The 26,815-nt window shown below is 40.5% G+C and overlaps 1 protein-coding gene across 1 annotated transcript in view; it reads left to right on the top strand.

Moving 5' to 3' along the window:
• Ppme1 (protein phosphatase methylesterase 1) overlaps positions 1 to 26,815 on the top strand; it is a 52,081-nt gene that overhangs the window by 15,024 nt on the left and 10,242 nt on the right. The window contains exons 2-9 of the mRNA XM_004656279.2: positions 7,430 to 7,523; positions 8,062 to 8,154; positions 15,745 to 15,802; positions 16,063 to 16,114; positions 17,765 to 17,919; positions 19,948 to 20,038; positions 21,974 to 22,039; positions 24,048 to 24,171. Of these exons, the coding sequence (XP_004656336.1) occupies positions 7,430 to 7,523; positions 8,062 to 8,154; positions 15,745 to 15,802; positions 16,063 to 16,114; positions 17,765 to 17,919; positions 19,948 to 20,038; positions 21,974 to 22,039; positions 24,048 to 24,171 (733 nt within the window). The remainder of the gene's footprint in view (positions 1 to 7,429; positions 7,524 to 8,061; positions 8,155 to 15,744; positions 15,803 to 16,062; positions 16,115 to 17,764; positions 17,920 to 19,947; positions 20,039 to 21,973; positions 22,040 to 24,047; positions 24,172 to 26,815) is intronic.

Raw genomic sequence — 26,815 nt, 5'->3', positions numbered from 1 at the left:
GTAGGAAAGACTATTCTTTTCTTCCATGGAATTGTATTGGTCCCTTTTTTGAAAAGGATGTGAATGTGATGTTTATTCCTGGACTCTATTGGTTGTTCTGTAGGAGGGGTATTGAAACTTTTGGCTTCTGGGCTACAATGAATGAAGAACAATTGTCTTGGGTCACACATTATTTGATTATCTTTATGTTTGTACCATGATCTTCTTGAGCATCATTTTGTAGTGTCTCATTTTCTTTTACTGGAAACTTTAATAGGTTTAAGTAAGGGGCATTATATTTATTAGCCTCACAGCTGTTCAATAATGGTAATAATAAAAAGTTACTGAGATACCACGCTAAGAGCTGATGCACATTAGCTGATTTCATACTGTCAACAAAATTAATTATTGATGCGCCAGGCTCTGAAAACACCAGTGTGTCGTGGGGGGGGGAGAACAAAATACTCTAAGGAATCTCACGTTAATGCCAAATCAGATTGGCTGGATAACTATAACAAATACAGAACTAAAATAACTTTAGAAAATGATGGGTTCTATGAGTATAAAAATAGAACAAGCTAATTTTAGAGTAAACAATGAGAAGGTTCCTTTAATTCTTGTAACAGCACATATAAAATTGATAATATAACCCTATCTGACCTAAAGGAGCTCAGCATGAAGGAATTAAAGGACTTGCTTAAGGTCACATACTTAATAAATGCAAAATTGGGTTATGAAAATAAACTTTTATTTGGTAGCAAATAAATATGACTTCAGGTTTCAGTAACTAATGAAAATATTGGGCTGGAGAGATGGCTTAGTGGCTAAGCACTTGCCTTTGAAGCCTAAGGACCCCGGTTCAAGACTCAATTCTCCAGGATCCCCATTAGCCAGATGCACAAGGGGACACATGCATTTGGAGTTTGTTTGCAGTGGCTGGAGGCCCTGGCGTGCCCATCCCCTCTCTCTCTCCGTCTCTTTCTATCTGCCTGTTTCTCTCACTGTGTGTCGCTCTCAAATAAATAAATAAAAATGAACAATTTTTTTTCAATTTTATTTATTTATTTGAGAGTGACAGACACAGGGAGAAAGACAGATAGAGGGAGAGAGAGAGAATGGGTGCACCAGGGCTTTCAGCCACTGCAAACGAACTCCAGATGCGTGTGCCCCCTTGTGCATCCGGCTAACGTGGGTCCTGGGGAATCAAGCCTCGAACCGGGGTCCTTAGGCTTCACAGGCAAGCGCTTAACCACTAAGTCATCTCTCCAGCCCAACAATTTTTTTTTTTAGAACAGAAAACATTACCTCAGGCTGGGAGATGGTTCAGCGTATAAGAGCACTAACTGCGCAAGCATGACGACCTGACATCAGGCCCCAGTGCCCGTGTACAAAGCCCAGTGTGGCTGTGCATGCCTGTGAGCCAGTGCTGGCGCAGGCAGGGACAGTAGGGTCACTGGGCTTGCTCACTGGTCAGTCAGCCTAGTGGTGAGCTCCAGGTTCAGAGAGAGACTCTGTCTTCAGAAAATCAGGCAGAAGAGGACGTCCAGTGTCCTCTGGTCTTCGCACGTCTGTGCACAGGTCATACACATCTGCTCACACGTGTGTGTACACCACATGCAACATACCCCCCCCCCACAATACACTATCTTCTGTCTCTTTCTCTCTCCCCTAGGAATAGGTTGTTGACTCTTTTTTGTTACTGTTGTGTTTTGAGGCAGGGTCTTGCTCTAACCCAGGCTGACCTGGAATTCACCGTGTAGTCTCCGGGTGGCCTTGAACTCTCAGTGCTCCTGCTATTTCTGCCTCCTAAGTGCTGGGATTAAAGGAGTGTGCCACCATGCCAGGCTGGTTGTTGACTTTTAATTCAGGATTTACAAATGGGTTTCCCGAAGCTAGTGCAGTTGTTTGCACAACATATTTGCCTGCGTGTTTCCCAGAGTGCAAGCTCATGCATGGCTCATCAGATTCTGAATGTGTTCTGTGATCACAACAAAGGGCCAGGGAACATTTGATCACGTGCCTTAGGCAGAAGCCACATCTGCTTGTCTATCACAGTACCACTTTGTCCCTCCCTCTGCTAAGAGGGGAGCAGGGACTAGAAAGAACGTTCATTTTGTTAGGTTTAAAATAAATTATATTTTGTTATATTTTTATTTATTTACTTCAGTGGGGAGAGAATGGGTGCACCAGGGCCTCTTGCCACTAAAGGAACTCCAGACACACGTGCCACTTTATGTATCTGGCTTTACATGGGTACTAGGGAATTGAACCAAGGCCAGGAGGCTTTGCAAGTAAGCACCTTAACCACTGGACCATCTCCACAACCCATAAAATTTTATTTTTTATTTTATTTTTTAATTTTTTTGTTCATTTTTATTTATTTATTTGAGAGCAACAGACAGAGAGAAAGGCAGATAGAGAGAGACAGAGAGAATGGGTGCGCCAGGGCCTCCGGCCACTGCAAACGAACTCCAGACGCGTGCACCCTGTTGTGTATCTGGCTAATGTGGGTCCTGGGGAATCAAGCCTCGAACCGGGGTCCTTAGGCTTCATAGGCAAGCACTTAACTGCTAAGCCATCTCTCCAGCCCCCCAAATTTTATTTTTTTAATTTTGAATTTTTATATATTTGCAAGCAAAGAGAGATAGAAAAAAAAAGACAGACAGCATGGGCATGCTAGGGCTTCCAGCTGCTGCACACGAATTCCAGATGTATGTACCACTTTGCATTTGGCTTTACACCAGTATTGGGAATTGAACCTGGGTTGTAGGCAAGTGTCTACTGCTAAACCATCTCTTCAGTCCTCAAATTTTATTTTATTTTAATTTTTTTGAAGTTTTTTTTTGTATTTATTTGAGAGAGAGAGAAATAGGCAAGTAGAGAGAGAGAGAGAGAGAGAGAAAGAGAGAGAATGGGCACATTAGGGCTTCCAGCTGCTATAAACAAATTCCAGATGCATACACCACTTTGTGCATCTGGCTTACATGGGTCCTGGGGAATCAAACCTGGGTTCTTTGGCTTTGCAGGTAAGCGCCTTAACTGCTAAGCCTTCTCTTCAGCCCCCCAAATTTTATTTTGGCATGTAATATCACATATATTGACCTAACAAAACTCTTATTTACTTATTTGTTTATTTATTTGCAAGAGAGAAGAGGAAGAGACAGAGAAAATGGGCAGACAGAGAAGATGGACACACCAGGGCTTCTAGCTACTGCAAAAAAAACCTCAGATGCATACACCTCTTTATGTATCTGGCTTTATGTGGGCACTGGGGAATCAAACCCAGGTCCTTAGCCTTTCTGGGCAAGTACCTTCACCACTGAGCTATTCCTCCAGCCCTTTTTTCCTTTTCAATTTCACTGCCAGTAAAGACTCTTAACCCTTCCTAACAAGTTTATCACAGCATATTTTTTTTCTAGAATCAAGTCCATCTTGTACTTTTCATTGCATTGATTTTTTTCTAAAATAGTTTTATCTGTACAGTTTAATTGGCACTTCCCATGCCGTCCAGCCCTTCCTTGGCTTTGGATCCCTGCCAAGTACACGCAGCAAAAAGAAAGCGCGTGCACATGCACGTACACACACTTTCACTGTTGTAGCCAGCGTTCAGTCTCCACTGTTGCTTTCAGGTCTGTCAGCTTCTTTTAGCTGCAGTGCCCATTCCCACTTCTTTCTGCTTTGCTGTCTGCAGGTTTCCTCCAGCACGCTCTGTGATAAGTTCTATTCATACTCTCTTCCTCCATGTCTTGCTTAACCCTCCCTGTCTCCTTCAGTCTGTCTTCAAATGCTTAGGGTTGTCCCTCCCCCCTTTTGAAGCCTTTCTTCATTCCCCAACCTGAAAGTAACCTTTCTTCTTTGAACAGTCATAGCACTTCAGCTGTAATCTTAGGATATTTACCCCTTTCTGCATTGTGTAAGATGTTTATATACTCCTACTAGTTTCTTGAGGACAGAGGCATTGTCTCTAGATTTATAACTATCCATGTAGAGGAATAGCACTTCACCTCAGACCCAGCCTTACACATATAAGTTCTTGGTAAATATTCATTGAATCAATAAATTCTTCTCTTTCCTTTTTCTTTCATCCTCTTTGCTACTTAATAATTCTGTGGCCTTGAGCCTATTACTTCATATATGTAAAATTTTTTCATCTATGAAATTGGATAAAAAATGATTTAGCTTTCGACTGGTGAGATGACTTAGTGGTTAAGATGTTTGCCTGCAAAGCCAAAGGATCCCAGTTTGATTCTCCAGGACCCACGTAAGCCAGATGTACAAGTGGGCCATGCACCTGGAGTTCGTTTGCAGTGGCTAGAGCCCTGATATGGCCATTCTGTCTCTCTCTCCCTCTTTCTCTCTCTCAAATAAATAAATAATTTTTTTTAAAAAATCAGCTTTCTATGGATTAAATGAATCATTCCAGTGAAGTATTAGGGTCAGTGACTCAGTGTATATACAGTAAATATTAGGTACTATTGCTATGATAACCTTGGTCCAGGTATCCAAAGTCATATTTGGAGCTGTAGAATCTTTTATGATGTTTGACATGCTATTCTATGGATACAAAATAAGTATATGCATTGGCATATTGTGAATGAGAAAGAGTAAGTAAAATTAGAAAATTTGTTAATAGTGCTCGCATAGGAATTCATGTACAGCTACAAAACCAAACTGGTTCAGATCAAAATTGTAATAATATACTTCAACATTGATGCTTTTTCTACTAGAAGATAGATTGTCCATATTCTGATCAACTGCCAATTGCTAGGTATAATATATTCTTTAAAAGTCATGTTGTTTTAAGCCGGGCATGGTGGCACACGCCTTTAATCCCAGCACTCGGGAGGCAGAGGTAGGAGGATCGCTGTGAGTTCAAGACCACCCTGAGACTACAGAGTTAATTCCAGGTCAGCCTGGACCAGAGTGAGACCCTACCTCGAAAAACCAAAAAAAAAAAAAAAAAAAAAAAAAAAGTCATGTTGTTTTATGTATTCACTACAATTCAAGGCAGAAACATCTTGATTAATTTGACCAAGTCTGAACCATAGGTATTGGGAACTTACAGGAAATATTACAGAATGGGAGGTATGTTAAAGAATTTGAAATCATCCCTCATTCTAAATCATGTACTTTACCTTTACCTTTATATTTCTAGCATTTGTCTCAACTTGGAAGCTTTAAGAATTTTCAGTGCCCAGGTTATATTCTAGGTCATGTAAGTCAGTATCCAGGAATGAGACCTAAGAATCAGTACACTTTAAACTTCTGTAGGTTATCTCATCGTTACAGATATCGAGAGCTACTGACTTGGCTAATGCTGGGAACAAAGTAGACATTTGATACAGTAATTGCTTCACTTTTGATACATTCATTCCTGACCATCCAACTGCTCCATTGTCATTCTTTTCATTATTATAGACAACCAAGAATGTTTTTATATTAACTTTTTTATTTTATTTATTTGCAAGCAGAGGGGGATGGAAGGGAGAGAAGGAGGGAGGAAGGAAGGGCACACCAGGGCCTCTGGCCACTGCAGACAAACTCCAGATGCATGTGCAACTTTGTGCATATGGCTTTATGTGGGCACTAGGGAATTGAACCCACGTCATTAGGCTTTGCAGGCAAGTGCTTTAACTGCTGAGCCATCTCTCTAGCCCTGTATTAACTTTAAAGAGGCTTTTTCTTATACTTATAGATATTTTCCATTCTTCCCCATGGCATGTAGACAATGATGCCTGGCCAAAGGTAAGGTTTTGCTGCTGATAGAATTCTGAACTCTCTCCATTGCTGGGAAGAAGAATAGGAAAATAGGGAAAGGCTTGGGATTTATCTGCTGTCTCATCAAGGATGAAGAATACTGTTCAAATTTTATGTTTTTTGATAATCATCATGAAAAAGTTATTTCTGGGCTGGAGGAATGGTTTAGCAGTTAAGACACTTGCCTGTGAAAACTAAGGACCCAAGTTTGATTCTTCAGGTCCCACATAAGCCAGGTGCAGATGGTGGCACATGCATCTGGAGTTCATTTGCAGTGGCTAGAGGCCCTGGTGTGTCCATTCTCTTTCTCTCTCTAATAAATAAATAAAAATAAAATCTTTTTTTAAAAGTTCTTTCTTATTCATCTTCCTCTCAGGATATAATGATTGTTAGTAACTTTTCAGAGATACTTCATACTTATGTAAATAATTATATTTACATTTTCTCAATTTTGTACAAATAGTAGTATGTGTATCATGTTTGTCTTTTTATTTAGCAATATATATATATATTTTACTTGACACAAGGTCTCTTGAAGCCATAAATATCATTATTATAGACAAAGATGACCTTGAACGCTTGATCCTGCCACCTTTACCTCCCAAATTCTGGGATTACAACCTTTGCATCACCATACCTGTCTATAACAAATTTTATCAATATATAATTCCTTCCTTTTTAACTAAATATATTTCTGTGTGCTACATAGAGAATTGCCTACTTATGGATATTTATGTTGCTTCTGACTTTTCTCTATTACACAGCCAATGCTACAATGTGAGCATATCTTCAGATTAATTCCTAGGTGTTCAGGATGTCTGCTTTCTGTGATGGCTGTGTTGGCTGGTTGGAAAATGACAAAGGAACATGAAAGAGTGTGAGATTCAGAATGTTAGGAATGATAATGACCATAATGACTTTGGTAGGAATGATACTAGGATAGGAGTGAGCTTGCAACTAAGATCAGGAGAATTAGTGGATTTTGTGAGACAGACAGACAGGTAGGTAGGCAGGTAGGTAGGTAGCTAGCTAGCTATCTTGATGTATATTTATACACATGCAGAATTTATTTGTGATTATACTAGTGGATAATTTTTATGAGAGAGAGAGAGAAGTGGTGCACCAGAGCCTCTAACCACTGTAGTTGAACTCCCGATAAGTGTGCCACTTTGTGCATCTGGCTTATGTGGGATTTGGGGAGTCAGACATGGGTCCTTAGGCTTAGCAGGCAAGTGTCTTAACTGCTAACCCATCTCTACAGCCCTAGTGAATTATTTTATAAAACCATAATATGTGGGCTAGAAAAATTGCTCAGTGGTTAAGGCGCTTGCCTGTGAATCCTAAGGACCCAGGTTTGATTCCCCAGTACCCATGTAAAGCCAAATGCACAAGGTGGCACATGCGTCTGGAGCTTGTTTGCAGTGGCTAGAGGCTCTGGTGCACCCATTCTCTCCCACTCTCTCTAATAAATAAATAGATAAAATATTTCTTAAATCATAAAATGTTTACTCATATCTATGTTTAAACTTAAACATATTTAAATGAATCTCTGTGACCTTTCCAAATCTTTATAAGAAAATATACCTGATATTCTCATTTCAGATTTACATTTGGCATATTTTAACCAAGATTTTACCTTCTGAAGAACAATTTCTTTTACTTTAAGTGCCTCTTTTTTTTTTTGCCTCCTTAGCCCTGGAAGGAAGCGAGACTTTTCTCCTGTTCCTTGGAGTCAGTACTTTGAGTCTATGGAAGATGTGGAAATAGAGAATGAAACTGGCAAGGATATATCCTCTGCAAAGCTTACTTATTAGTAATATTAGGTTGTATAAGTGAAGACTTGTAAAGTTCCTAAAATGTTAGTGGTTCCTGCTACTTATTTTATTTTATTTTATTCCTTACCTGTTCTTGTAAAGCATGGAATGTTACCTACAAGTCCTTTTCAGTCTGTTAATTGACTATCATTGTTTAATGCATGGGAAGGGATTAAGTATTAAATTCCTAAAAGTAATATATCTTTGTGGGGTGCCTAGGGAGAAGTTCCATGAATGATATAAGTTAAACTAATTTAGTTTGTGGAAACCAGGGACTGTGTCCTCATTAGGCAAAGGGAATATTTATTTGTCATTAAAAAATGGTTATACTGGCTACCTTACCTCAGAACAGAGGGTTGATATCTTGAAAACATCTATTTAAGTAGGCAAGTGTACAATTTCGCATGTAGTTTTCCTGTTGCTTGGATTTTATAAAATCAATTACTATGACTAAGTAATCAAAACCCTAACTAAGAAAAGACTTAAATACGTGGTCCTTAACTGTTCATACACTTTTCGAGTTTACAAGAGTGGCTCCGAGGGTCCAGTGCTGCTTCTCTTGCATGGAGGAGGCCATTCTGCCCTCTCTTGGGCTGTGTTCACGGTAAGTGGATGTTAAAATGTGGTTATTTTCTTTTGCATGAATTTGACTACTTCTTTCCATGCTCATTAATATTACTTGGAGTAGGAACACTAGGGATTGAGAGGATTCTAGATAGTTATAGTGTGTTCAAGATCTCCTGTTGTTAACTGGAACCAGGCACAGTGGGGCCTGCCTTTAATCCCAGCACTCGGGAGGCAGAGGTAGTAGGATCACCATGAGTTCAAGGCCACCGTGAGACTATATAGTGAATTCCAGGTCAGCCTGAGCTAGAGTGAGACTATCTCAACCCCTCCCTCCGCAAAAAAGCAGCTGTTAAGTGGGGTGGGTCTTAGTGCCTTCTAAGAGTTCATAAAACATTGCATATATGTACATTGGGATCAGGGCAGTGGAATTTGTACCTTGGCTAAAGTGGAGGTCTCTATCTTGGTACTTTAAATAATAGACAAGTAGACATTTGATTCAGCACGTTAGATGGCTTTTATTTCAGCTCCTTTGGAGACTGACTACATGATACTTTGCATATGGAGATGTCTCGTGAATATTTGAAAATATTTCTTCTTTTTTAAAGTGACACTTGTGACTACTAGGAAGCAAAGAACGGTGCTCTGGTCCACTGTAGAGGATATGTGCCTATGTGAATGCTGCCACTTGTAAATCTTGGTCATGTCTTTGACTTAGGATTCGGGCAGCCCATGTGCAAGAAGAGATGCTTCTGAGGAGATGCTAGCAACACCTTTGTCTACAATGAAGTGATCGCTCTGTGTGTGTCATGAAATATCCATACTTCCTCTGTTTACTACTAGGAATGCTGAAGATTAGAAAACGGAAGCAAATGCGAGTGCAGCGCTAGATACCGAGAGCCGAGTAGCTGTGTGGTTCAGACCCTGGACTTGCATTTCCTTCCTGGTGGCGGGGTAATTGGGATTCAACATGAAGTCCTCAGTACTGGAGGGGAAATGAAATTTGTTTTTGTTGTTTGTTTTTTGCTTTTCCTTTGGTTTTTCAAGGTAGGGTCTCTAGCCCAGGCTGACCTGGAATTCACTAAGTAGTCTCAGGCTGGCCTCAAACTCACGGTGATCCTCCTACCTCTACCTCTGGAGGACTGGGATCAAAGGCGTGCACCGCCACGCCCGACACATTTGTCTTTTTTGTTGTCTTTTGTTTGTTTATATTGAGGGGTCTCACTCTAGTCCCAGATGACCTGGAAGTCACTCTGTAGCCCCAGGCTACATGTCACTTTAAGCTTTTGCCCTGTTACTTCTTGACTAGGGGCATTATATTGACATGTGAAGCTCTGCAGGAAGGACCTCAAACTTTATCCAAATCATAACAACATATGATAAGGTCCTGTGTACTATCTTTCAAAGCCAGCATGTGTTTTACAGAGCATACTTCACTTTGTTGAAGGCATATACTGTGAATGTGTATATTCAGAGATTTTCTGTGCATGAAGTGTGTTCTCATGCAGCAGCTATCAAAATGAATGCACTGTGTCTAGAGCAAAGGTCAGCCACCAGAAACAGCTCATGTGTCGTAACTTGGCTTATTCTGGTCTATGCTAACAGTGTCACTGACCAGCCAACATATTGGAGACATGGAAGGAAAGAGATGGGTGACTGGGAGAGGAAAGTGGCACTGTCTTCAGTGACATACCACAGGGGCAGTGACCCCAGGTTCAGCTTCATAAGAAGTTTGACAAACAAACAGTGGGTTTATTCCAAGTCTAGTGTTTAGTGAATCCCAAAATTTTTCAAATTTTAATGAGAATTACATATGTAGGCCACAGGTAACCTTGCTATTTTCTGTGAGTTTTAGAGCAACTGTTCAGGACTCTAGTGCAAAATAGAACATTTGAGAAGCCAGGGTCCTGGAAGTTTTCCCTGAAACAAGTATGACTTTCAAGGAAGAGCAGTGAAGGAGGAGCACGATGTGATGTCCGACCCTTGTTTTTACCAGTTCTAGTTACATGGCTTCCAAAAAACTACTTAAGCTTTTCAGCAGACCACTTACGCCTTCACTCTCTAAATATAGTCTACTGACAATGTAAGGATTCTTTAAAGATTATAGAAAGTGATAGATATGAACTTTTTATTATTTATGACACTCTAAATAGCCCACTTCTTGACAAGTATTGTTATTAGATGTTCGTAATGCCATAGACAGAGCAGTGACTACACTAAGAAGAACCTGGCACATAGAGGTGACTGGGAAATGGCAGCTGATATTGTTAAATGTGTGGCCATTGTTTTGCAAAAGTGTATTCTATAGATATGCCATGAGGAAGTAATAAAATACGGATTTCATGATTAAATGAAGTTAAAAAATATTGCACATATAAGTTGAATATCCTTAATCTAAAAATCCAAAAGACTCCAAAATAAAAACCTTTTTAGTATTATGTTAGCATTCAAAAGTTTTTGAATTTTAGATCTTTTTAGATTTGGGAGTTTTAGATTAGGAAGTTTTAACTCCAGTAGTCTGTAAATGCACACACACACACACACACACGCTTTTTTTTTTCCTTGAGGTAGGGTCTCACTCTAGTCCAGGCTGACCTGGAATTCACTATGTAGTCTCAGGGTGGCCCTCGAACTCACGGCGATCCTCCTGCCTCTGCCTCCTGAGTGCTGGGATTAAAGGTGTGTGTCACCATGCCCGGCTATGTAAATATATTCTTAAATCTGAAAACTTTTTGGTCCTGAGCATTTCAGGTTAGGAATACTCAACCTGATCATTTCTTTTTCCTTCCTCTTGGAAATTCATCCTACACATTAACATGTTGTTAACAGCTATGAAGAGTTGTCCTAAGTAGAGCTGTTTAATCTTAAGTAAGTCTTCCAAATGTATTTGACACTCTATTCCCTTTCTCTGAAACACCTATTAGCATTTTATTTTGTGAAACTCTGTTATAGGTAAGTGTTGCATTTAGGTAAAAATCACCCAACCAAGAGAGCAGCTTGTGGGGAAAAAAGAGGTTCTTTTTTTTTTTTGTTTGTTTGTTTGTTTGGCTTACAGGCTCGAGGGGGAAGCTCCATAATAACAGGGAAAATGATGGCATGAGCAGAGGGTGGACATCACCCCTGGCCAACATAAAGTGAACCATAGCAACAGGAGAGTGTGCCAAACACTGGCATCAGGAAACTGGCTATAAAACCCATAAGCTCACCCCCAACAGTACACTGCCTCCAGGAGGCTTTACTTTCCAATTGCCATCAGTGGGAAACCTAACATCCAGACGACCTAAGTTTATGGGGGACACCTTTGTCAAACCACCACAGTAAGTCATTTGCTTCCAACTGCTTACCTGGTGTGTTCTTTTGCTTGTTTATTTGTTTCGTTTTGTTTTCCTTTTGAGGTAGAGTCTCACTCTAGCCCAGGCTGACCTTGAACTCACTATGTAGTCTCAGGGTGGCCTTGTGAATTCATGACAATCCCCTTACCCCTGCCTCCTGAGTGCTGGGATTAAAGGCATGTGCCACCACACCCAGATTTACCTGGGTTATTTGTATGCAGAAGAAAATTCTCTGCTATTCAATACCTTGAATTTATACAGCTGTTAAAACTTACTTGTCCTGGGCTGGAAAGATGGCTTAGTGGTTAAGCTACTTGCCTGCAAAGCCAAAGGACCTTGGTTCAATTCCCCAGTACCCACATAAGCCAGCTGCACAAGGGGGTGCATGTGTCTGGAGTTCAGTTGCGGTGGCTAGAGGCCCTGGCGTACCCATTCTCTCTCTCTCTCTCTTTCACTCTCTCAAATAAATAAATAAAAGTAAAATATTAAAAAAACAAAAAACTTACTTTTCCTTTTCAAAAAACAATTTTTTTAATTAACAGAGACAGACAGACAGACAGAATAGAGACAGACGGAATGGGCACACCAGGGCGTCCACATGAACCCCAGATGCATGCACCAGTTTGTGCATCTGGCTTAAGTGGGTAATGAGGAATCCAACCTGGGTCCTTAGGCCTTAAAGGCAAGTGCTTTAACCACTGAGCCATCTCTCCAGCTCTCCTTGTCCTTTTTTTGTGACTGTTGTTCCTGACAGTGTATCAGTCCACTGAATGACAGTGCTTTGAAGATAGAAATGCTATGTGAAAATTGGCACTCTAGCAATTGACTTAACCCCAAAGGTCAGAATTCCTTAAACCTTGGAACATTTCTGTGGATTCAGTAGCAGGAATAAGCCTAAGCATCTCATAGTCATGAGATAGAACTTCCTTAGGCCCTCGCCAAGAGAGTAATTGCTAAAATACGGCAGTGAAAAAGCAGAAGGCCCAGGCATAGTGGGAGGATATGTGGACGACCAGAATAGGTCTTGCTGTGATTGTGTCCATGGTGTCAGATCCTCAGATCCTTGCGAGCAGAGCCCGCCTTCACATTCTGTGCACAGGCCTCCGTGGAGCTCTGCTCAGTAATGACTCCTTGAATATTTTCACGTCGTTTCTGAACGCTTAGGTTAACTGTTGGTTGCTTTATTCTACTTAGAAAGCAATAAACGATGAGATGATTTAAAAGGCTTCATTAAATCATCATATATGACTGATAAAGTTGTATGGTATGTTTAGAAAGATCTCAAACCTAGAAGACGTGGCCAAAGAATACAGAGGTAGTTTGCAGGGAATGGACAGATGTGGAGGATATGCATTTTCAGTAGCAATTAGTGATGTATTGGAGGTATCATATTTTATCTGCCCAAATCCTTAGAGTTGGCAGTTACTACACACTTTGAGTGGTGGTGTAAATCAGTAGAGATCATTTGCTATGATTGAATCCACAAAATATTTGTATCATTCAACATAGTAGCATATTATGATTCTATATTGAGGGAAACCTATTATCTAAAATTAATGAACTCAAGTTTCCAAATAAAAATGTCTCTGGGGCTGGAGAGATGGCTTAGCAGTTAAGCACTTGCCTGTGAAGCCTAAGGACCCCAGTTTGAGGCTTGATTCTCCAGGACCCATGTTAGCCAGATGCACACGTGTCTGGAGTTTGTTTGCAGTGGCTAGAGGCCCTGGCATGCCCATTCTCTATGTCTCTCTCTATCTGCCTGCCTCTGTCTCTCTCTCTCTCTCTCTCTCCATCGCTTTCAAATAAATAAATAAAAATAAACAAAAAAAAAAGTGTCTCTGAGCCAGGTGTGGTGGTGCACGCCTTTAATCCCAAAACTCGTGAAGCAGAGGTAGAAGGATTGCTGTGAGTTCGAGGTCACCCTGAGAATACAGAGTGAATTCCAGGTCAGCCTGGGCTAGAGTGAGACCCGACCTTGAAAAACCAAAAAAAAAAAAAGTATCTGTGTGTTCATGTGCACACATGTGCTGTCAGAGGACAACTTCGGGGTGTCAGTCCTTACCTTCCACCTTGTTTCAGACAGGGTCTTATTTGCTGCTATGTACATGCCATGGGTTAGTAGCCCCAAGTTTCTTGGATTCTCCTATTTCATTGTTCTTCCCTTAAAGCAATAGTTGCTTCAGGTAAAATGGTTCTGGCCTTCCAAGGTCCTCTTCTCCAGGACCCTGAATCTCAAATACTCTATTTTGCACTACTGTCATGGATGGCTACTCTAAAATTCAAAGAAAATAGGCATGCAGAATTTCAGATGCTATGCTACTGTGTCTGGCTATATATGAGTACTGGTGATCCCAGCCTGGGGTCCTCATACGCAGCAAGCATTTTTAAGCACTGAGCCATCTCCCACCCCAGAAATCATATTATATGAACACAACTAATCTGGCTAGTTCGTTGATACATGAGAATCAACAAACTAAAATTCACATAGAATAAAAAACACTTAGTGATACAAGTTTTAAAATATAATTTATTTGAGAGAGAGAGAGAGAGAGAGCGCATGCCAGGGCCTCCAGCCACTGCAAATGATCTCCAGACACATGTGCCACCTTGTGCATCTGGCTTAGATGGGTCCTGGGGAATTGGGTCCTTTGGCTTTGCAGGCAAACGCCTTAACTGCTGAGCCATCTCTCCAGTCCTATACAAGTTTTAAATTTATTTTTGTTTGTATTTATTTATTTGAGAGCATCAGACAGAGAGAGAATGGGTGCGCCAGGGCCTCCAGCCACTGCAAATGAGTTCCAGATGTATGTGCCACCTTGCACATCTGGCTTACATGGGTCCTGAGGAATTTAGCCTTGAACTGGGGTCCTTAGGCTTCACAGACAAGCGCTTAACCACTAAGCCTTTGCTCCACCTCCCTGATACAAGTTTTACAAAGAGTAACAAGTGTCATACTCTTTCCTGTAACAAAACATGCTAAAACTCTATCACTTAATATGTGTATTTGTGTGTGTGTGTGCATGTGCATGTGCACACAAGTGCAAGTATGTAGAGGCCAGAGATCAATGTCTGGTGTCTTTCTCATTCACTCTTCAGCTTTTTTTTTTTTTTTTTTTTTTTTTGCAAGCAGGGGAGGGGAGAGAGAGAGAGAGAGAGAGAGAGAGAATGAAAATGAAAATGAAAATGCAAATGGGCCTGCCTGGGCTTCTTGCCACTACAAACAAACTCCAGATGTACATCTGGTGTTATGTGGGTACTGGGGATTTGAACCTAGGCCATCAGGCTTGTAAGCAAGTGCCTTAACCACCTCTCCAGCTCAAACTTTTTGTTGTCTTGTTTTGTTTTGGACGTAGGGTCTTACTCTGGCCCAGGCTGACCTGGAATTAACTATATAGTCTCTGGGTGGCCTGGATCTCATGGTCATCCTCCTGCCTCTGCCTCCTGAGTGCTGGGATTAAAGGAGTGCGCCACCACACCTGGCTTGCTGTTTTTTTTTTTTTTTTTTTTTTTTTTTTTGGTGGTGGTGTTTTGAGGACTGGTCTCCCTGTATCCCAGGTTGACCTGAAACTCATTTTGTAGTCTCAGGCTGACCTTGAACTCACAGTGATCCTCCTACTAGTCCAGTGCTGGGATTAAAAACATGTACCACCACACCTAGCCCATCTTATTTTCTGAGACATGGTCTCTCCCTGGTCCTGGAGCTCACCAGTTTGGACAGACTAGCTAGGCAGGAAGCCCCAGGGATTCTTATGTTTCTGTCTCCCTAGTGCTGCGACTATAGGGGTGCAAAATAGGTGCTGGGGATCAAACTCAGGTTCTCATGCTTATGTGACAAGCACTTTCACAGTTTTTCTACAAACAAAAGACTGATGATTCTCTGCTTTTTTTTGGGGGGGTGGGAGTCACATATTGTGGTCTGTTCACACATCAAAAGGTGGTTTTCTCCACCTAAACCAAAATCCTTCCTTAATTCTTCCTAGCCTGTCCTCAAATACAGGCAATAATCCACCTGAACTCAGCCATTGCTGATTGTTTTTAACTTTCATTTGTTTGCATGTGTGTGTGCACACGTGCATGTCACAGTGCACATGTGAAGGTCAGAGAATGACTTCAAGGTGTCAGTGCTCCGCCTTCTTTGAGACAGGGTTTCCTGCCCCTGCAAACAAACTGCCAGACTGCAAGTGACCATCAGACTAGCTGGCTGGGAACATTGAATTCTAATGGCAGCTCACGTAACAAAGTTATCATCCGTAATTTGGCAAAATGTGTATCTTACTACTTTGTTCATTTGTTCCTAGGCAGCCATCATTAGTAGAGTTCAGTGTAGGATTGTGGCCTTGGATCTGCGAGGTCATGGTGAGTATCTTTCTTAATTATACACTGACTCAATGATGTTGTCAAGCTCCTTGGGATAAACTATTGTAAATTTTAGTGCGGCCACCCAGTGTGTTCCATTTGGACATTTGGGGGGATGTAGGATAGTAACCAGAGATTTGTCTTCAATGTAGTTTATCTGTAAACTCCATCATAAAATATTGTAAAGTTCCTCTTTTTATTGCTCTTGCTTTATAATTCCTATTCTTGAGAATTTGAATTTTAAACTATTTTCTTTTTAGGTGAAACAAAAGTCAAGAATTCTGAAGACCTGTCTGCAGAAACAATGGCAAAGTAAAGAACCAAATGCTGCTTGTAGATTGCCTGGCTCTGCACCATCATAAGTAGTACTAAGACTGTCACTGAACTAGTGAAGGTGTTGGAAAATAGTTAACACAAAAACATTTTTTACTTGTGTTCTCGCTCTTCACCATTTGATTTATCCTTAAACAAACCTCCATCTTTCTTGGTGTGTCCACTGTGATGATCACAGAAAGCACGGGAAAATTGTATAAGTTTAGTTTGGGTAGACTGTTGAAAAGTTTACTTCTGTTGGTTAAATGGAATCTTTATATCTGTCATGGACTCATGCATTTCTTGGATCATAACATGGCGGAGGGTTTTACATGGTGAGACAGAGCTATGAGCCAGAGAGTTCTGTTTTATAACAAGCCAGTGTCATAAGTCATTAATCTGTAGCTGGATTGATTTTTTTTTTTCTTTTTAAAAATTTCTTTTTTATTTTTTTTATTTTTTAAAATTTTTATTAACATTTTCCATGATTATAAAATATATCCCATGGTAATTCCTTCCCTGGATTGATTTTTTCACAAGGGAGGTTTCCTTATGACTTGATCACATTCAATAGCTCCACCTCCAAATACTAGTAATTAGAACAAAAGCCAGTAAAAATGAGCTCTGAATTCCTTTCGAGTTTGTTAGAGATACATACGTTTATAAATGTTCATTCAACCAACAGATATACATGAGAAACTGTAAACAGTAATTTACTCTTTATAATTAACAGAATGAATTTGGGGGAGGCATGTAAGCCAAAGCAACATTTCGTTAATTTTTCTTCTCATACCATTTTGTCCTTCACGGAAATTTTATATTTAGTGTAGAAGCAGCACTGATATGAAAAACTTGGATTTTTGTCTTTAATTTGAAGCTTAGACTTTTTATTATAACTAATAGCACTTTATTCTTTCAAAGTATTTTTTCACACTTACTTCTCAATTAGTCCTCAAAGCAATTTAGAAAAGTAAATAATATCCCTACCTTCATATAGTTATTAAATATATAGGTGTAAAACTCAGTGTCTGGAGATTAACAAATTCAAGATTACTCACATATTAAAAATAAACTGAGACTTACGCTTGTTACTCCAAACTTCATTGCATCATAAATGGGGAAGCCAAGCCTTTCAGTAGTTAAATTATTTCTTTGGAGTTTCAACTTAGGCTCAAAATAAATATAAGTAACTTTATATAACTATACTAAATATATAGGATGATGAGAGCATTTGGAATTCACTTAGTTCTTAACTTGATCTTTTTTGTTTATTTGTTTGTTTTATTTTGTTTTTCGAGGGTCTTGCTCTAGCCCAGGCTTTCCTGGAATTCACTCTGTAGTATCAGGGTGGCCTCGAACTCAAGGTGATCCTCCTACTTCTGCCTCCCAAGTGCTGGGATTAAAGGCATATGCCACCATGCTCAGCTTGATCTTGTTTTGAGAGTTAGTGTGTGGCTATCTGCATAGATGCTAGAGGCCATGTTAGAAGGTTTACATAGCTATATTTGTAAGATAAACCAATCAATCCTTGCCATTTTCTAGAACTACTAGTTACAGACCAAAACCAAAGGAAGGAACTGAGAAAGAAAACTATTTTCAAAATTTTGTCCTATAACATTCCCAGCCTTTTGTGCGTGTGTGTCTCTGCAGAGATGTGGGCAATGTGGTTGAAGCCATGTATGGAGACCTCCCTCCTCCGATTATGCTGATTGGACACAGCATGGGTGGTGCCATTGCCGTGCACACAGCATCATCTAACCTGCTGCCAAGCCTCCTGGGCCTGTGTATGATTGATGTTGTGGAAGGTAAGTTTCTTTAGTGCGGAATCGTTCATTTGCAGGAGACACTTGTGAACACAGGTGTGCTTAGCTCATAGCAGCAAAAAAAAAACCCAGATCTCTGAGAGAAAAGTAGAGACTGGGAACAAAGTATAACTTTGGGAGGCATGCCCCCAGTTACTTTTACTTTATGAACTTAATCACTAAAAGCCTTACTTGAGCCCGACATGGTGACACACACCTTTAGTTCCGCACTCAGGAGCCAGAGGTAGGGGTTGGCTGTGAGTTTGAAGCCAGCCTGAGACTATAGGTTGTGTTCCAGGTCAGCCGGGCCTAGAATGAGACCCTACCATGAAAATAAAAGAACCCCCCCCAAAAAACCCAAATCATCCAGTTTATAAATGGTCTAAGGAACCTGCATAGACAGTTCTCAACAAGAGGAAGACAAATGGTCAAATGAATACTTTAAAAAGTACCCTTCTCTGTGAGGAAAATGCAGAGGAAAACTGCTCTGAGATTCCATTTTGCCTCAGGCAGATTGGCTGTCATCCAGAAAACAAATGACAAATGCTGGTAAGGATGTGGGAAAAGAAGAACCCTTATTCACTGCTGGTGGGAATGTAAACTTGTAAAATAGTATGGAGGTTCCTTAAAAAAATAAAAGTAAAGCTACCATATGACTCAACTATGCCATTCTTGGATATATATATACCTGGAGGACTCTTCATTATTTAAAGTAGCCAGGAGATGGAAAATTCCTAGGTGCCCATAAGCAGATGACAGAATAAAAACTGTACATACACACAGTGGAATTTTATACAGCCATAAAAAATGAAATTGTAACATTTGCATGAAAATAGATACAACTGGATGTTGTCATACTAAGTAAAATAAGTCAGGCTCAGACAAATACTGTATGTTTCTTTTTCTTTGCTGCTGCTGCTTTTTTTTTTTTTTTTTTCTTTTTAGTTTTTTGAGGTAGGGTTTCACTCTAGTCCAGATTGACCTGGAATTCACTATGTAGTCTCAGGGTGGCCTTGAACTCACAGTGATCCTCCTACCTCAGCCTTTCGAGTGCTGGGATTAAAGGCATGTGATGTGCCACCACTCCCGGCTTTGTGTGTTTCTTTCTTTCTTTTTTTCTTTTTTTTTCTTGTAGTTTTTATTTTGTTTTTCGAGGTAGGGTCTCACTGTAGCCCAGGCTGACCTGGAATTCACTATGGAGTCTCAGGGTGGCCTCAAACTCACGGTGATCCTCCTACCTCTGCCTCCCGAGTGCTGGGATTAAAGGCGTGCGCCACCACGCCCGGTTCTATGTGTTTCTTTTTATATGTGTACTCTAAATTTAAAGGTGTGTGTGTGTGTGTGTAGGCCACAAAGTTATGAAAGGGGCAGAAGAGATCCTAAGGGAGGATCCTAGGGTAATGGATTACATATAATAACAAAGCAGAAAGGGGGCCTAGCTGGAGAAAGAAGAGAACCATCTGGAGAAGGAAAGGGAAGAACTGAGAACTAAGTGTAATGAGACACGTGTGTGAAGATGGCATGATGAAGCCCAGTACCTGGTGTGCTAACATAATGAATAAATACATGTTGCTGAGGAAATGGCTCAGCAAGTAAGAGCGCTTGCTGTACAAGCAGGGGGTTCCTGAGAGTACCTGAGTTTGATCCTGGTACTCATGGAAAAGCTGGGCATGGCCACACAGGCCCGGACCCCTCCTGTGCGGGTCGGAGACTGGAGAATGGCTGAGGCTCACAGGTCAGCCAGTCTGACCAAGAAAATGGCAGCGATAGATTCAGTGGGAGACTGTCACCAGGTAATAAAGCCAAAGAGCAGTAGAGGAGGCCACCTGGTGGTGAAGCCCCTGACCTCTGCACACATGCTCATGAGGTATGTGCGTCTGCACATGTACATGCGTATATTATACATACATGCTTGCACCACACCACACATGCTATACACGTGTACACCAGAAATAAAATAAATAGAACATATTAAGTAGAATTGCAAAGCAAAAAAAGTATTCATGGGTAAAACTTTTCTTTACCATCCAGGTACAGCCATGGATGCTCTTAATAGCATGCAGAATTTCTTGCGTGGTCGTCCTAAAACCTTCAAGTCTCTGGAGAATGCTATTGAATGGAGGTAATTCATCAATCTGTGTTGTCTTAATTTTAAGTGTTAGATTACAGCTCTTCTTTTTTGTCAGCTCAAGCACGAAGATCCAAGGAATAGGTTTTTTTTTTTTAACTTTTTAAACTTTTTTGTAATAGTATGTGAGAGAATATTTTAAAGCAGTGTATTAAAAATATTTTAAATATTTTAGAAATGACTGATTTGTTTAAATACCTGTTCCTTTCCAAAAAACTGTCGTATCTCCTAGGATAGTAGTATATTTGGGTCATCAGTTATCTAGCTGGAGCAGGGTGTGGTGGTGCACACCTTTAATCCCAGCACTCAGAAGGCAGAGGTAGGAGGGTCACCGTGAGTTCGGTGCTACCCTTGAGACTACATAGTGAATTCCAGGTCAGCCTAGGCTAGAGTGAGTTCCTACCTTAATAAATAAATAAATAATAAATCCCAGCACTTGGGAGGCTGTGGTAGGAGGATCACTGTGAGTTCAAGGCCACCCTAAGGCAACATAATGAATTCCAGGTCAGCCTGGGCTAAAGTGAGACCCTACGTTGGAAAAAAAAATAGAGAGAGAAAAGAAAAATGGACCAGGTGGCCTCTAAGGCCCTTTCTCCTTTTGACACTCCATGGTTCTAGATTCACTTCTGTGTTTCAGACAAAATGATGGAGATACAAGGCAGATATTGGTTCTCTTCTCTATAATCTATTTGTGTTTCAGATAAATAAAAACTTTATGAGTAGTTTTATTGCTAACAGAATTGGTTTTTGGTTCCATTTAAAGGCTCTTCAATCATAAATACATTCACTAATTCAATCAACAATTTTATTAAATATTTATTTAGCTTCCTTTGTGCTACAGGATGAGGTTTTAGAGATGTATGAAACATTGTTCTCTCCACAAAGAGATAAATCTTGGGATAAAATATCTTTACCATCCTAACTTCCTACCTGTCTTCAAAATCTCCAAAATACCCCTTTCAACTCCTAAATCACCAGATACCTCACAGTAAAATTGTCAGCAGCCTTTATATTGCACTTTGTACTCCTGAGGCTTCCAGTGCTTCGTTGAAAATATTAATGTCTCTTAATACCCTCCTCTATGACAAGGGTAGAAGCTGGTTCTTTTGTGCTTTCATATACCATGTAGCATAGTGTGGGCTTTTCTAGTGGGTAGACTATGTCTGTTTAGTAAGTCAGAGATACCAAATAGAAATTTAGGACCTACTGGTATGCTCTAGGAGTTTTTCCAGGAATGAGGGTATCGTGATAGAATATGGCTTATTAGAACCACACTGTGTTTGTTGAGATTGCTTCTCCCCCCACACCTTGCTCATAACCACAACAGGATTCCTGTTCTCAGATGCATCAGCAGTCTGTCCTGGATAGCCATGGGTTTGAGAAGGCGGCTCAGCATACACCTTGGGTGCCTGCCTGCTTCCCCTTACATGATCAGTGGAAAGTTATGCTGGATAGGGCTCTGTTAGTTCAGATTTATCCTTTTACAAATTTTAAAAGTTTATTCAAATAGCAGTTTCTCTAGTGTCTGAACAAAGAATTATAGATGAATTAGGTTCAGCTTCTGTCATCAGAAGAAAAAATAACTTGTCTTCAGTCCATAGCTTTAGCAGCACCTTTGGGAGGCTTTTCAGTCTCCTCATCCAAAATGAAACGCTTCCTCTGAACTTGCCTTATTGCAGTAGCATCATCTGGCTGTCTCTCCTCCTGGATTATGTACTGAAGCACAGACTTGGCGTGGGCATTGCCCTCTGCAATGGCTACAGTTTCTTCACCTAATTTTTCTGCCTAACTTATGGCTATAGTCACTGCATGAAGAGTAGCAGCAATCTGCATGGCAGGCGGCTTGGGGACTCCACAGATGTACTAGTCATTTGACTGTTACACTGTGATGAGATGATTACTAAAAACTCCTCTCTCTTTCCTTCCTAGTGTGAAGAGTGGCCAGATTCGAAATCTAGAGTCTGCTCGTGTCTCAATGTTTGGACAAGTCAAACAGTAGGTCTTACTTTGCTTTGTTGGCTAGTTAGAAGCTGACACAGGGTGAGAGAATTACCAGCTGCTGCTTTTGTCTTATACCTGGCTCAAGGTCTTAATTATTTTAGATAACTTTTTAGGTGAGTTAAATTAGGCCAGCCATATAGATATTTCATGTTCTTTTCAAGAAAATAACTCTTACATACTAGACATGAAACTTACCACCTCAGGGTTTATAGACAACTCCTACTTGTGAGCATATACTAAAAAGTTTAAAGCCAGAAAGGTGAAGTAACCATTCTTAAAAATCTTCCACAATGAGCTGGAGGATGGCTTAGCAGTTAAGGCATTTACCTGCAAAGCCAGAGGATCCCAGTTTGATTTCCCCAGGACCCACATTAACCAGATGCACAAGGTGGCACATGCATCTGGAGTCCGTTTGCAGTGGCTGGAGGCCCTAGTGTGCTCATTCTCTCTCTCTCTCTCTTTCTGAAATACATAAAATATATTTTTTAAAAAAGTCTTCCACTGTCCCTTCAGTTTATTCTAGCTTCTCTTTTCCATGCTTCTTCTCTTTCCTCTGTGGTCATGGTCTCTCCTTCAAGGCTCCATGCAGTGAAAACTCTGGCACTTGGGAGTTGTGCCTTTAACATTTGTTACTATATTTTTGGTACATTTAGTTTTCTCTAAAAGTAATTATGGTACTACATATTTTGCATCGTAGAGAGGTGCTATTTTAAGGAGATACAATAACAATAATTGGTTGGATCAGATGGTCCAGTCAGCAAGGTTCAGCTGACTATGGTCAATGTACTTACTTACCAATTTCTATCAACTAAAACTGGGAGATGGGCCTGAGCAGATTTCTCAAGGGGTAAAGGGCTTGCCATGAAAGCATGAGGACCTACTTTAGCTCCTCAATATCCAGATTTTTAAAAAAATTTTATTTATTTATTTATTTATTTATTTATTTATTTATTTATTTAAGAGCGACAGACACAGAGAGAAAGACAGGTAGAGGGAGAAAGAGAGAATGGGCGTGCCAGGGCTTCCAGCCTCTGCAAACAAACTCCAGATGCGTGCGCCCCCTTGTGCATCTGGCTAACGTGGGACCTGGGGAACCAAGCCTCGAACCGGGGTCCTTAGGCTTCACAGGCAAGCGCTTAACCGCTAAGCTCTCTCTCCAGCCCTCAATATCCAGATTAAAAAAAAAAATGCCAGGCATGTAGGTACATGCCTACAGTCTGGGCCACTGGGAAGAAGAAGGCAGAAGGATCTGTAGGGCCTGTTGGCTAACATCCTATCCTTTTCCACTAATGACTATTTTCTTAACCTTTCAAGGTTACTTCATAGATTACTATGAGGATCATGTAAGAATGCCAGTAAAGCTGAGCTTAGTGGCTCACACCTTTAACCCCAGCACTCAGGAGACTAAAGTAGGAGGACCACTGTGAGTTTGAGGACAGCCTGGGCTAGGGTGAGAGCCTACTTTAAGAAAACAAAAAACAGGGCTGGAGAGATGGCTTAGCAGGTAAGCGCTTGCCTATGAAGCCTAAGGACCCCAGTTCGAGGCTGTATTCCCCAGGACCCACATTACACAGATGCACAAGTGGGTACACACATCTGGAGTTTGTCTACAGTGGCTGGAGGCCCTGGCGTGCCCATTCTCTCTCTCTATCTGCCTCTTTCTCTCTCTGTCACTTTCAAATAAATAAAAATTAAAAAAATATAAAAAAAAATCAAAAAAGAACACCAATAAAAACTCTTGTCACCATGTCTGAGAATATGGTCATTCCTTTCTTGTGGGTCAGCATTGGTAAACAACTGTAAACCAGCCCGTTAGAGGATAGTGACACATCAGCCATGGTTTTCCATGGTTTTCCACAGCCCAAGAAGTGCAGATCTCCGGGTCTGACTCCTAGGAAGACTGTCCAAGTTTTAATTAACATTTGACTAGAAAAGGTCAGAAGTATATCTGAGATAATTTCTACCCTGAAGATATTCATAATAGCACTTTTAAATAATCTAGGTGTGAAGGAGTTACAAGTCCAGAAGGCTCAAAATCTATCGTAGAAGGAATCATAGAGGAGGAGGAGGAAGATGAAGAAGGAAGCGAGTCAGTAAACAAGAGGAAAAAAGAAGATGACATGGAGGTAAGTGAAGGCCTGCATTCTTGGAAAGATGGAGTTGGGTGATTTTCAGTATGACTGGGTGGAGGAGGAGTAACACTTTTTTTGGTCAAATTTGATGTCTTAGGGGGCCAAGACATTATTATAAGAGATACTTGGGCTGGAGAGATGGCTCACCTCAGACTGCTTTCTCACCTCAGTTCTTTTTTTTTTTAAAGGGAATGTCTTTTATTTATTTATTTATTTGAGAGTGACAGACACAGAGAGAAAGACAGATAGAGGGAGAGAGAATGGGCGCGCCAGGGCTTCCAGCCTCTGCAAACGAACTCCAGACACGTGCGCCCCCTTGTGCATCTGGCTAACGTGGGACCTGGGGAACTGAGCCTCGAACCGGGGTCCTTAGGCTTCATAGGCAAGCGCTTAACCGCTAAGCCATCTCTCCAGCCCTCTCACCTCAGTTCTTATGTTCCAGTGGTTTTCTCTGTAGAAAAACTGTTTTTCCTACCTGTTTTAGTCTATCAAGATCTTCCCCACTGACCAAAGCTTATCTCCTTGAGAAAGCTTTCTGACCTCAGTTTAGATCACTATGGCAACTTAGCCCTTATCTCATTATTATTATTATTTATTTTGAGAGAGAGAGAATGGGCATGCCAGGGCCTTCAGACATGTGCGCCCCCTTGTGCGCATGTGCACTGAAGTTAGGAAGTGGAGCCACACTTAAAGATGCTGTGATCTCCTGATAAAGCTGATTCTTATTGTGCTCTCTGTATGTAAAAACCAGATCCCAAGTGAATTGTGTGTTTTAAGGTCAGAAACCAATTGCATGAATTTCATTTACTCAGGTTTGTGTGAGCAGTGAGTACTTGATTAGCGGTTAGACAGTGAGGATAGTACTGGAAAGTTACTTTTTTGGAAATGTTTAGTGATTATAAGTAACAGACTTTCTGGGATAACTATAAGCACCTTACTAATATCAGATAATAAACTTGATGGAAACTTATTCCTTTGTGTTAAAAGATGCCACTTTCAGCAAAGAGAGTACTTTTTTTTTTTTGAGATAGGGTATCGCTTTAGCCCAGACTGACCTAGAATTCACTATGTGATTACAGGGTTATTCAAGAACTAAACATTTTTATTTTTTTATTTTTTTTGGTTCTAGGAATTGAACATAAGGCTTCACACATGCTAGGCTAATGTTCTACCGTTGAGCTATATTGCCAATCCCAAACATTAATTTCTATAGCTTTGTAATGGTTTTGAAATCAGGGAGTATGAGTATTGTAGTTTTGTTCCTGTCGTTAGAAAATTGTTTTGATTATTCCTTCCTTGTATTTTTGGATTACATATGATTTTAAGACTAAAAAAAATTTAAATGCTGTTGAGATTTATTTTTTATTTTTTCATTTTATGTTTCTGCTATTGAAATTTTGATAGGATTACAGTGAATCTGTGGATAACTTTGGGTAGTGTGGATATCTCTTTTTGGGGGGGCATGGGTTTTCAAGATAGGGTTTCACTTTAGCTCGCGCTGATCTAGAATTCACTCACTATGTAGTCTTAGGCTGGTCTCGAACTCACAGCAATCCTCCTACCCCAGCCTCTCAAGTGCTGGGATTAAAGGTGTGTGACATCATACCCAGCTGGTAGTGTGGATAGCTTAATCATCCATTGATCTTTTTAAAAATTTATTTATTTATTTATTTGAGAGAGGGAAAGAGAACAAGAGAGAGAGAAAGAGGTAGACACAGAGAGAAAAAAGGCACACCAGGGCCTCCCGCCACTGCAGACAAACTCCAGACGCATGCACCACCTTGTGCATCTGGCTTACGTGGGTCCTGGGGAATCAAACCGAGGTCCTTTAGCTTTGCAGGCAAGCGCCTTAACCGCTAAGCCTTCTCTCCAGCCCTCATCCATTGATCTTTAAACATGGTACGGTACTGTTTCATGTTCACATCTACATTTTCAATCGTGATTGATGCAGTCAGTGTTCCAGTTATTTCATTTATAATATTTGACCAATTTAAGTGATACAAGAAAATATAAAGAATCATGCCGGGCGTGGTGGCGCACGCCTTTAATCCCAGCACTCGGGAGGCAGAGGTAGGAGGATCACCGTGAGTTCGAGGCCACCCTGAGACTACATAGTGAATTCCAGGTCAGCCTGAGCCAGAGTGAGACCCTGCCTCGAAAAACCAACAAAAAAAAAGAAAATATAAAGAATCACTTCTTTGTTTACCCATGTGCTTTCTGTCAAGATATAACATTCATATTTTCTTTTTAGAGTTACTAGAGTTTTATGTCATTATCATAAATCATATTTTTAAAAGCACTCTAACTAAAAACCAGCTTAACTTAAACTTTCCTACCTAATTCATTTTTCGATACTAATATCAATTTATATGATACATTGTACTTTGTTTCTTTCATTGACCATATTGTAACCATTTTTTACTAGTGTGGTCTTAGTATTCTTTTGATATGTTCGTTTTTCCCCCTAGAATAAAAAAAGCCTCATCTTGGCTATACAGTTAACTACCTTTGATCTTAAGAAAGTTTCCTAAATTCACTAAACTAAAATAGAAGTAGTTGGGTATGATGGCATGCATCTGGAGTACCATCTGCCTGGGAGGTTGAGGCAATAAAATCAAGTGAGCCAGGAAGGATATAG

Source organism: Jaculus jaculus, chromosome 3 (genome assembly GCF_020740685.1).
Source record: "Jaculus jaculus isolate mJacJac1 chromosome 3, mJacJac1.mat.Y.cur, whole genome shotgun sequence".
Classification (NCBI taxonomy): domain Eukaryota; kingdom Metazoa; phylum Chordata; class Mammalia; order Rodentia; family Dipodidae; genus Jaculus; species Jaculus jaculus.
Note: the sequence above shows the minus strand (reverse complement) of the source record. Positions and strands in the feature narration are given on the sequence as shown.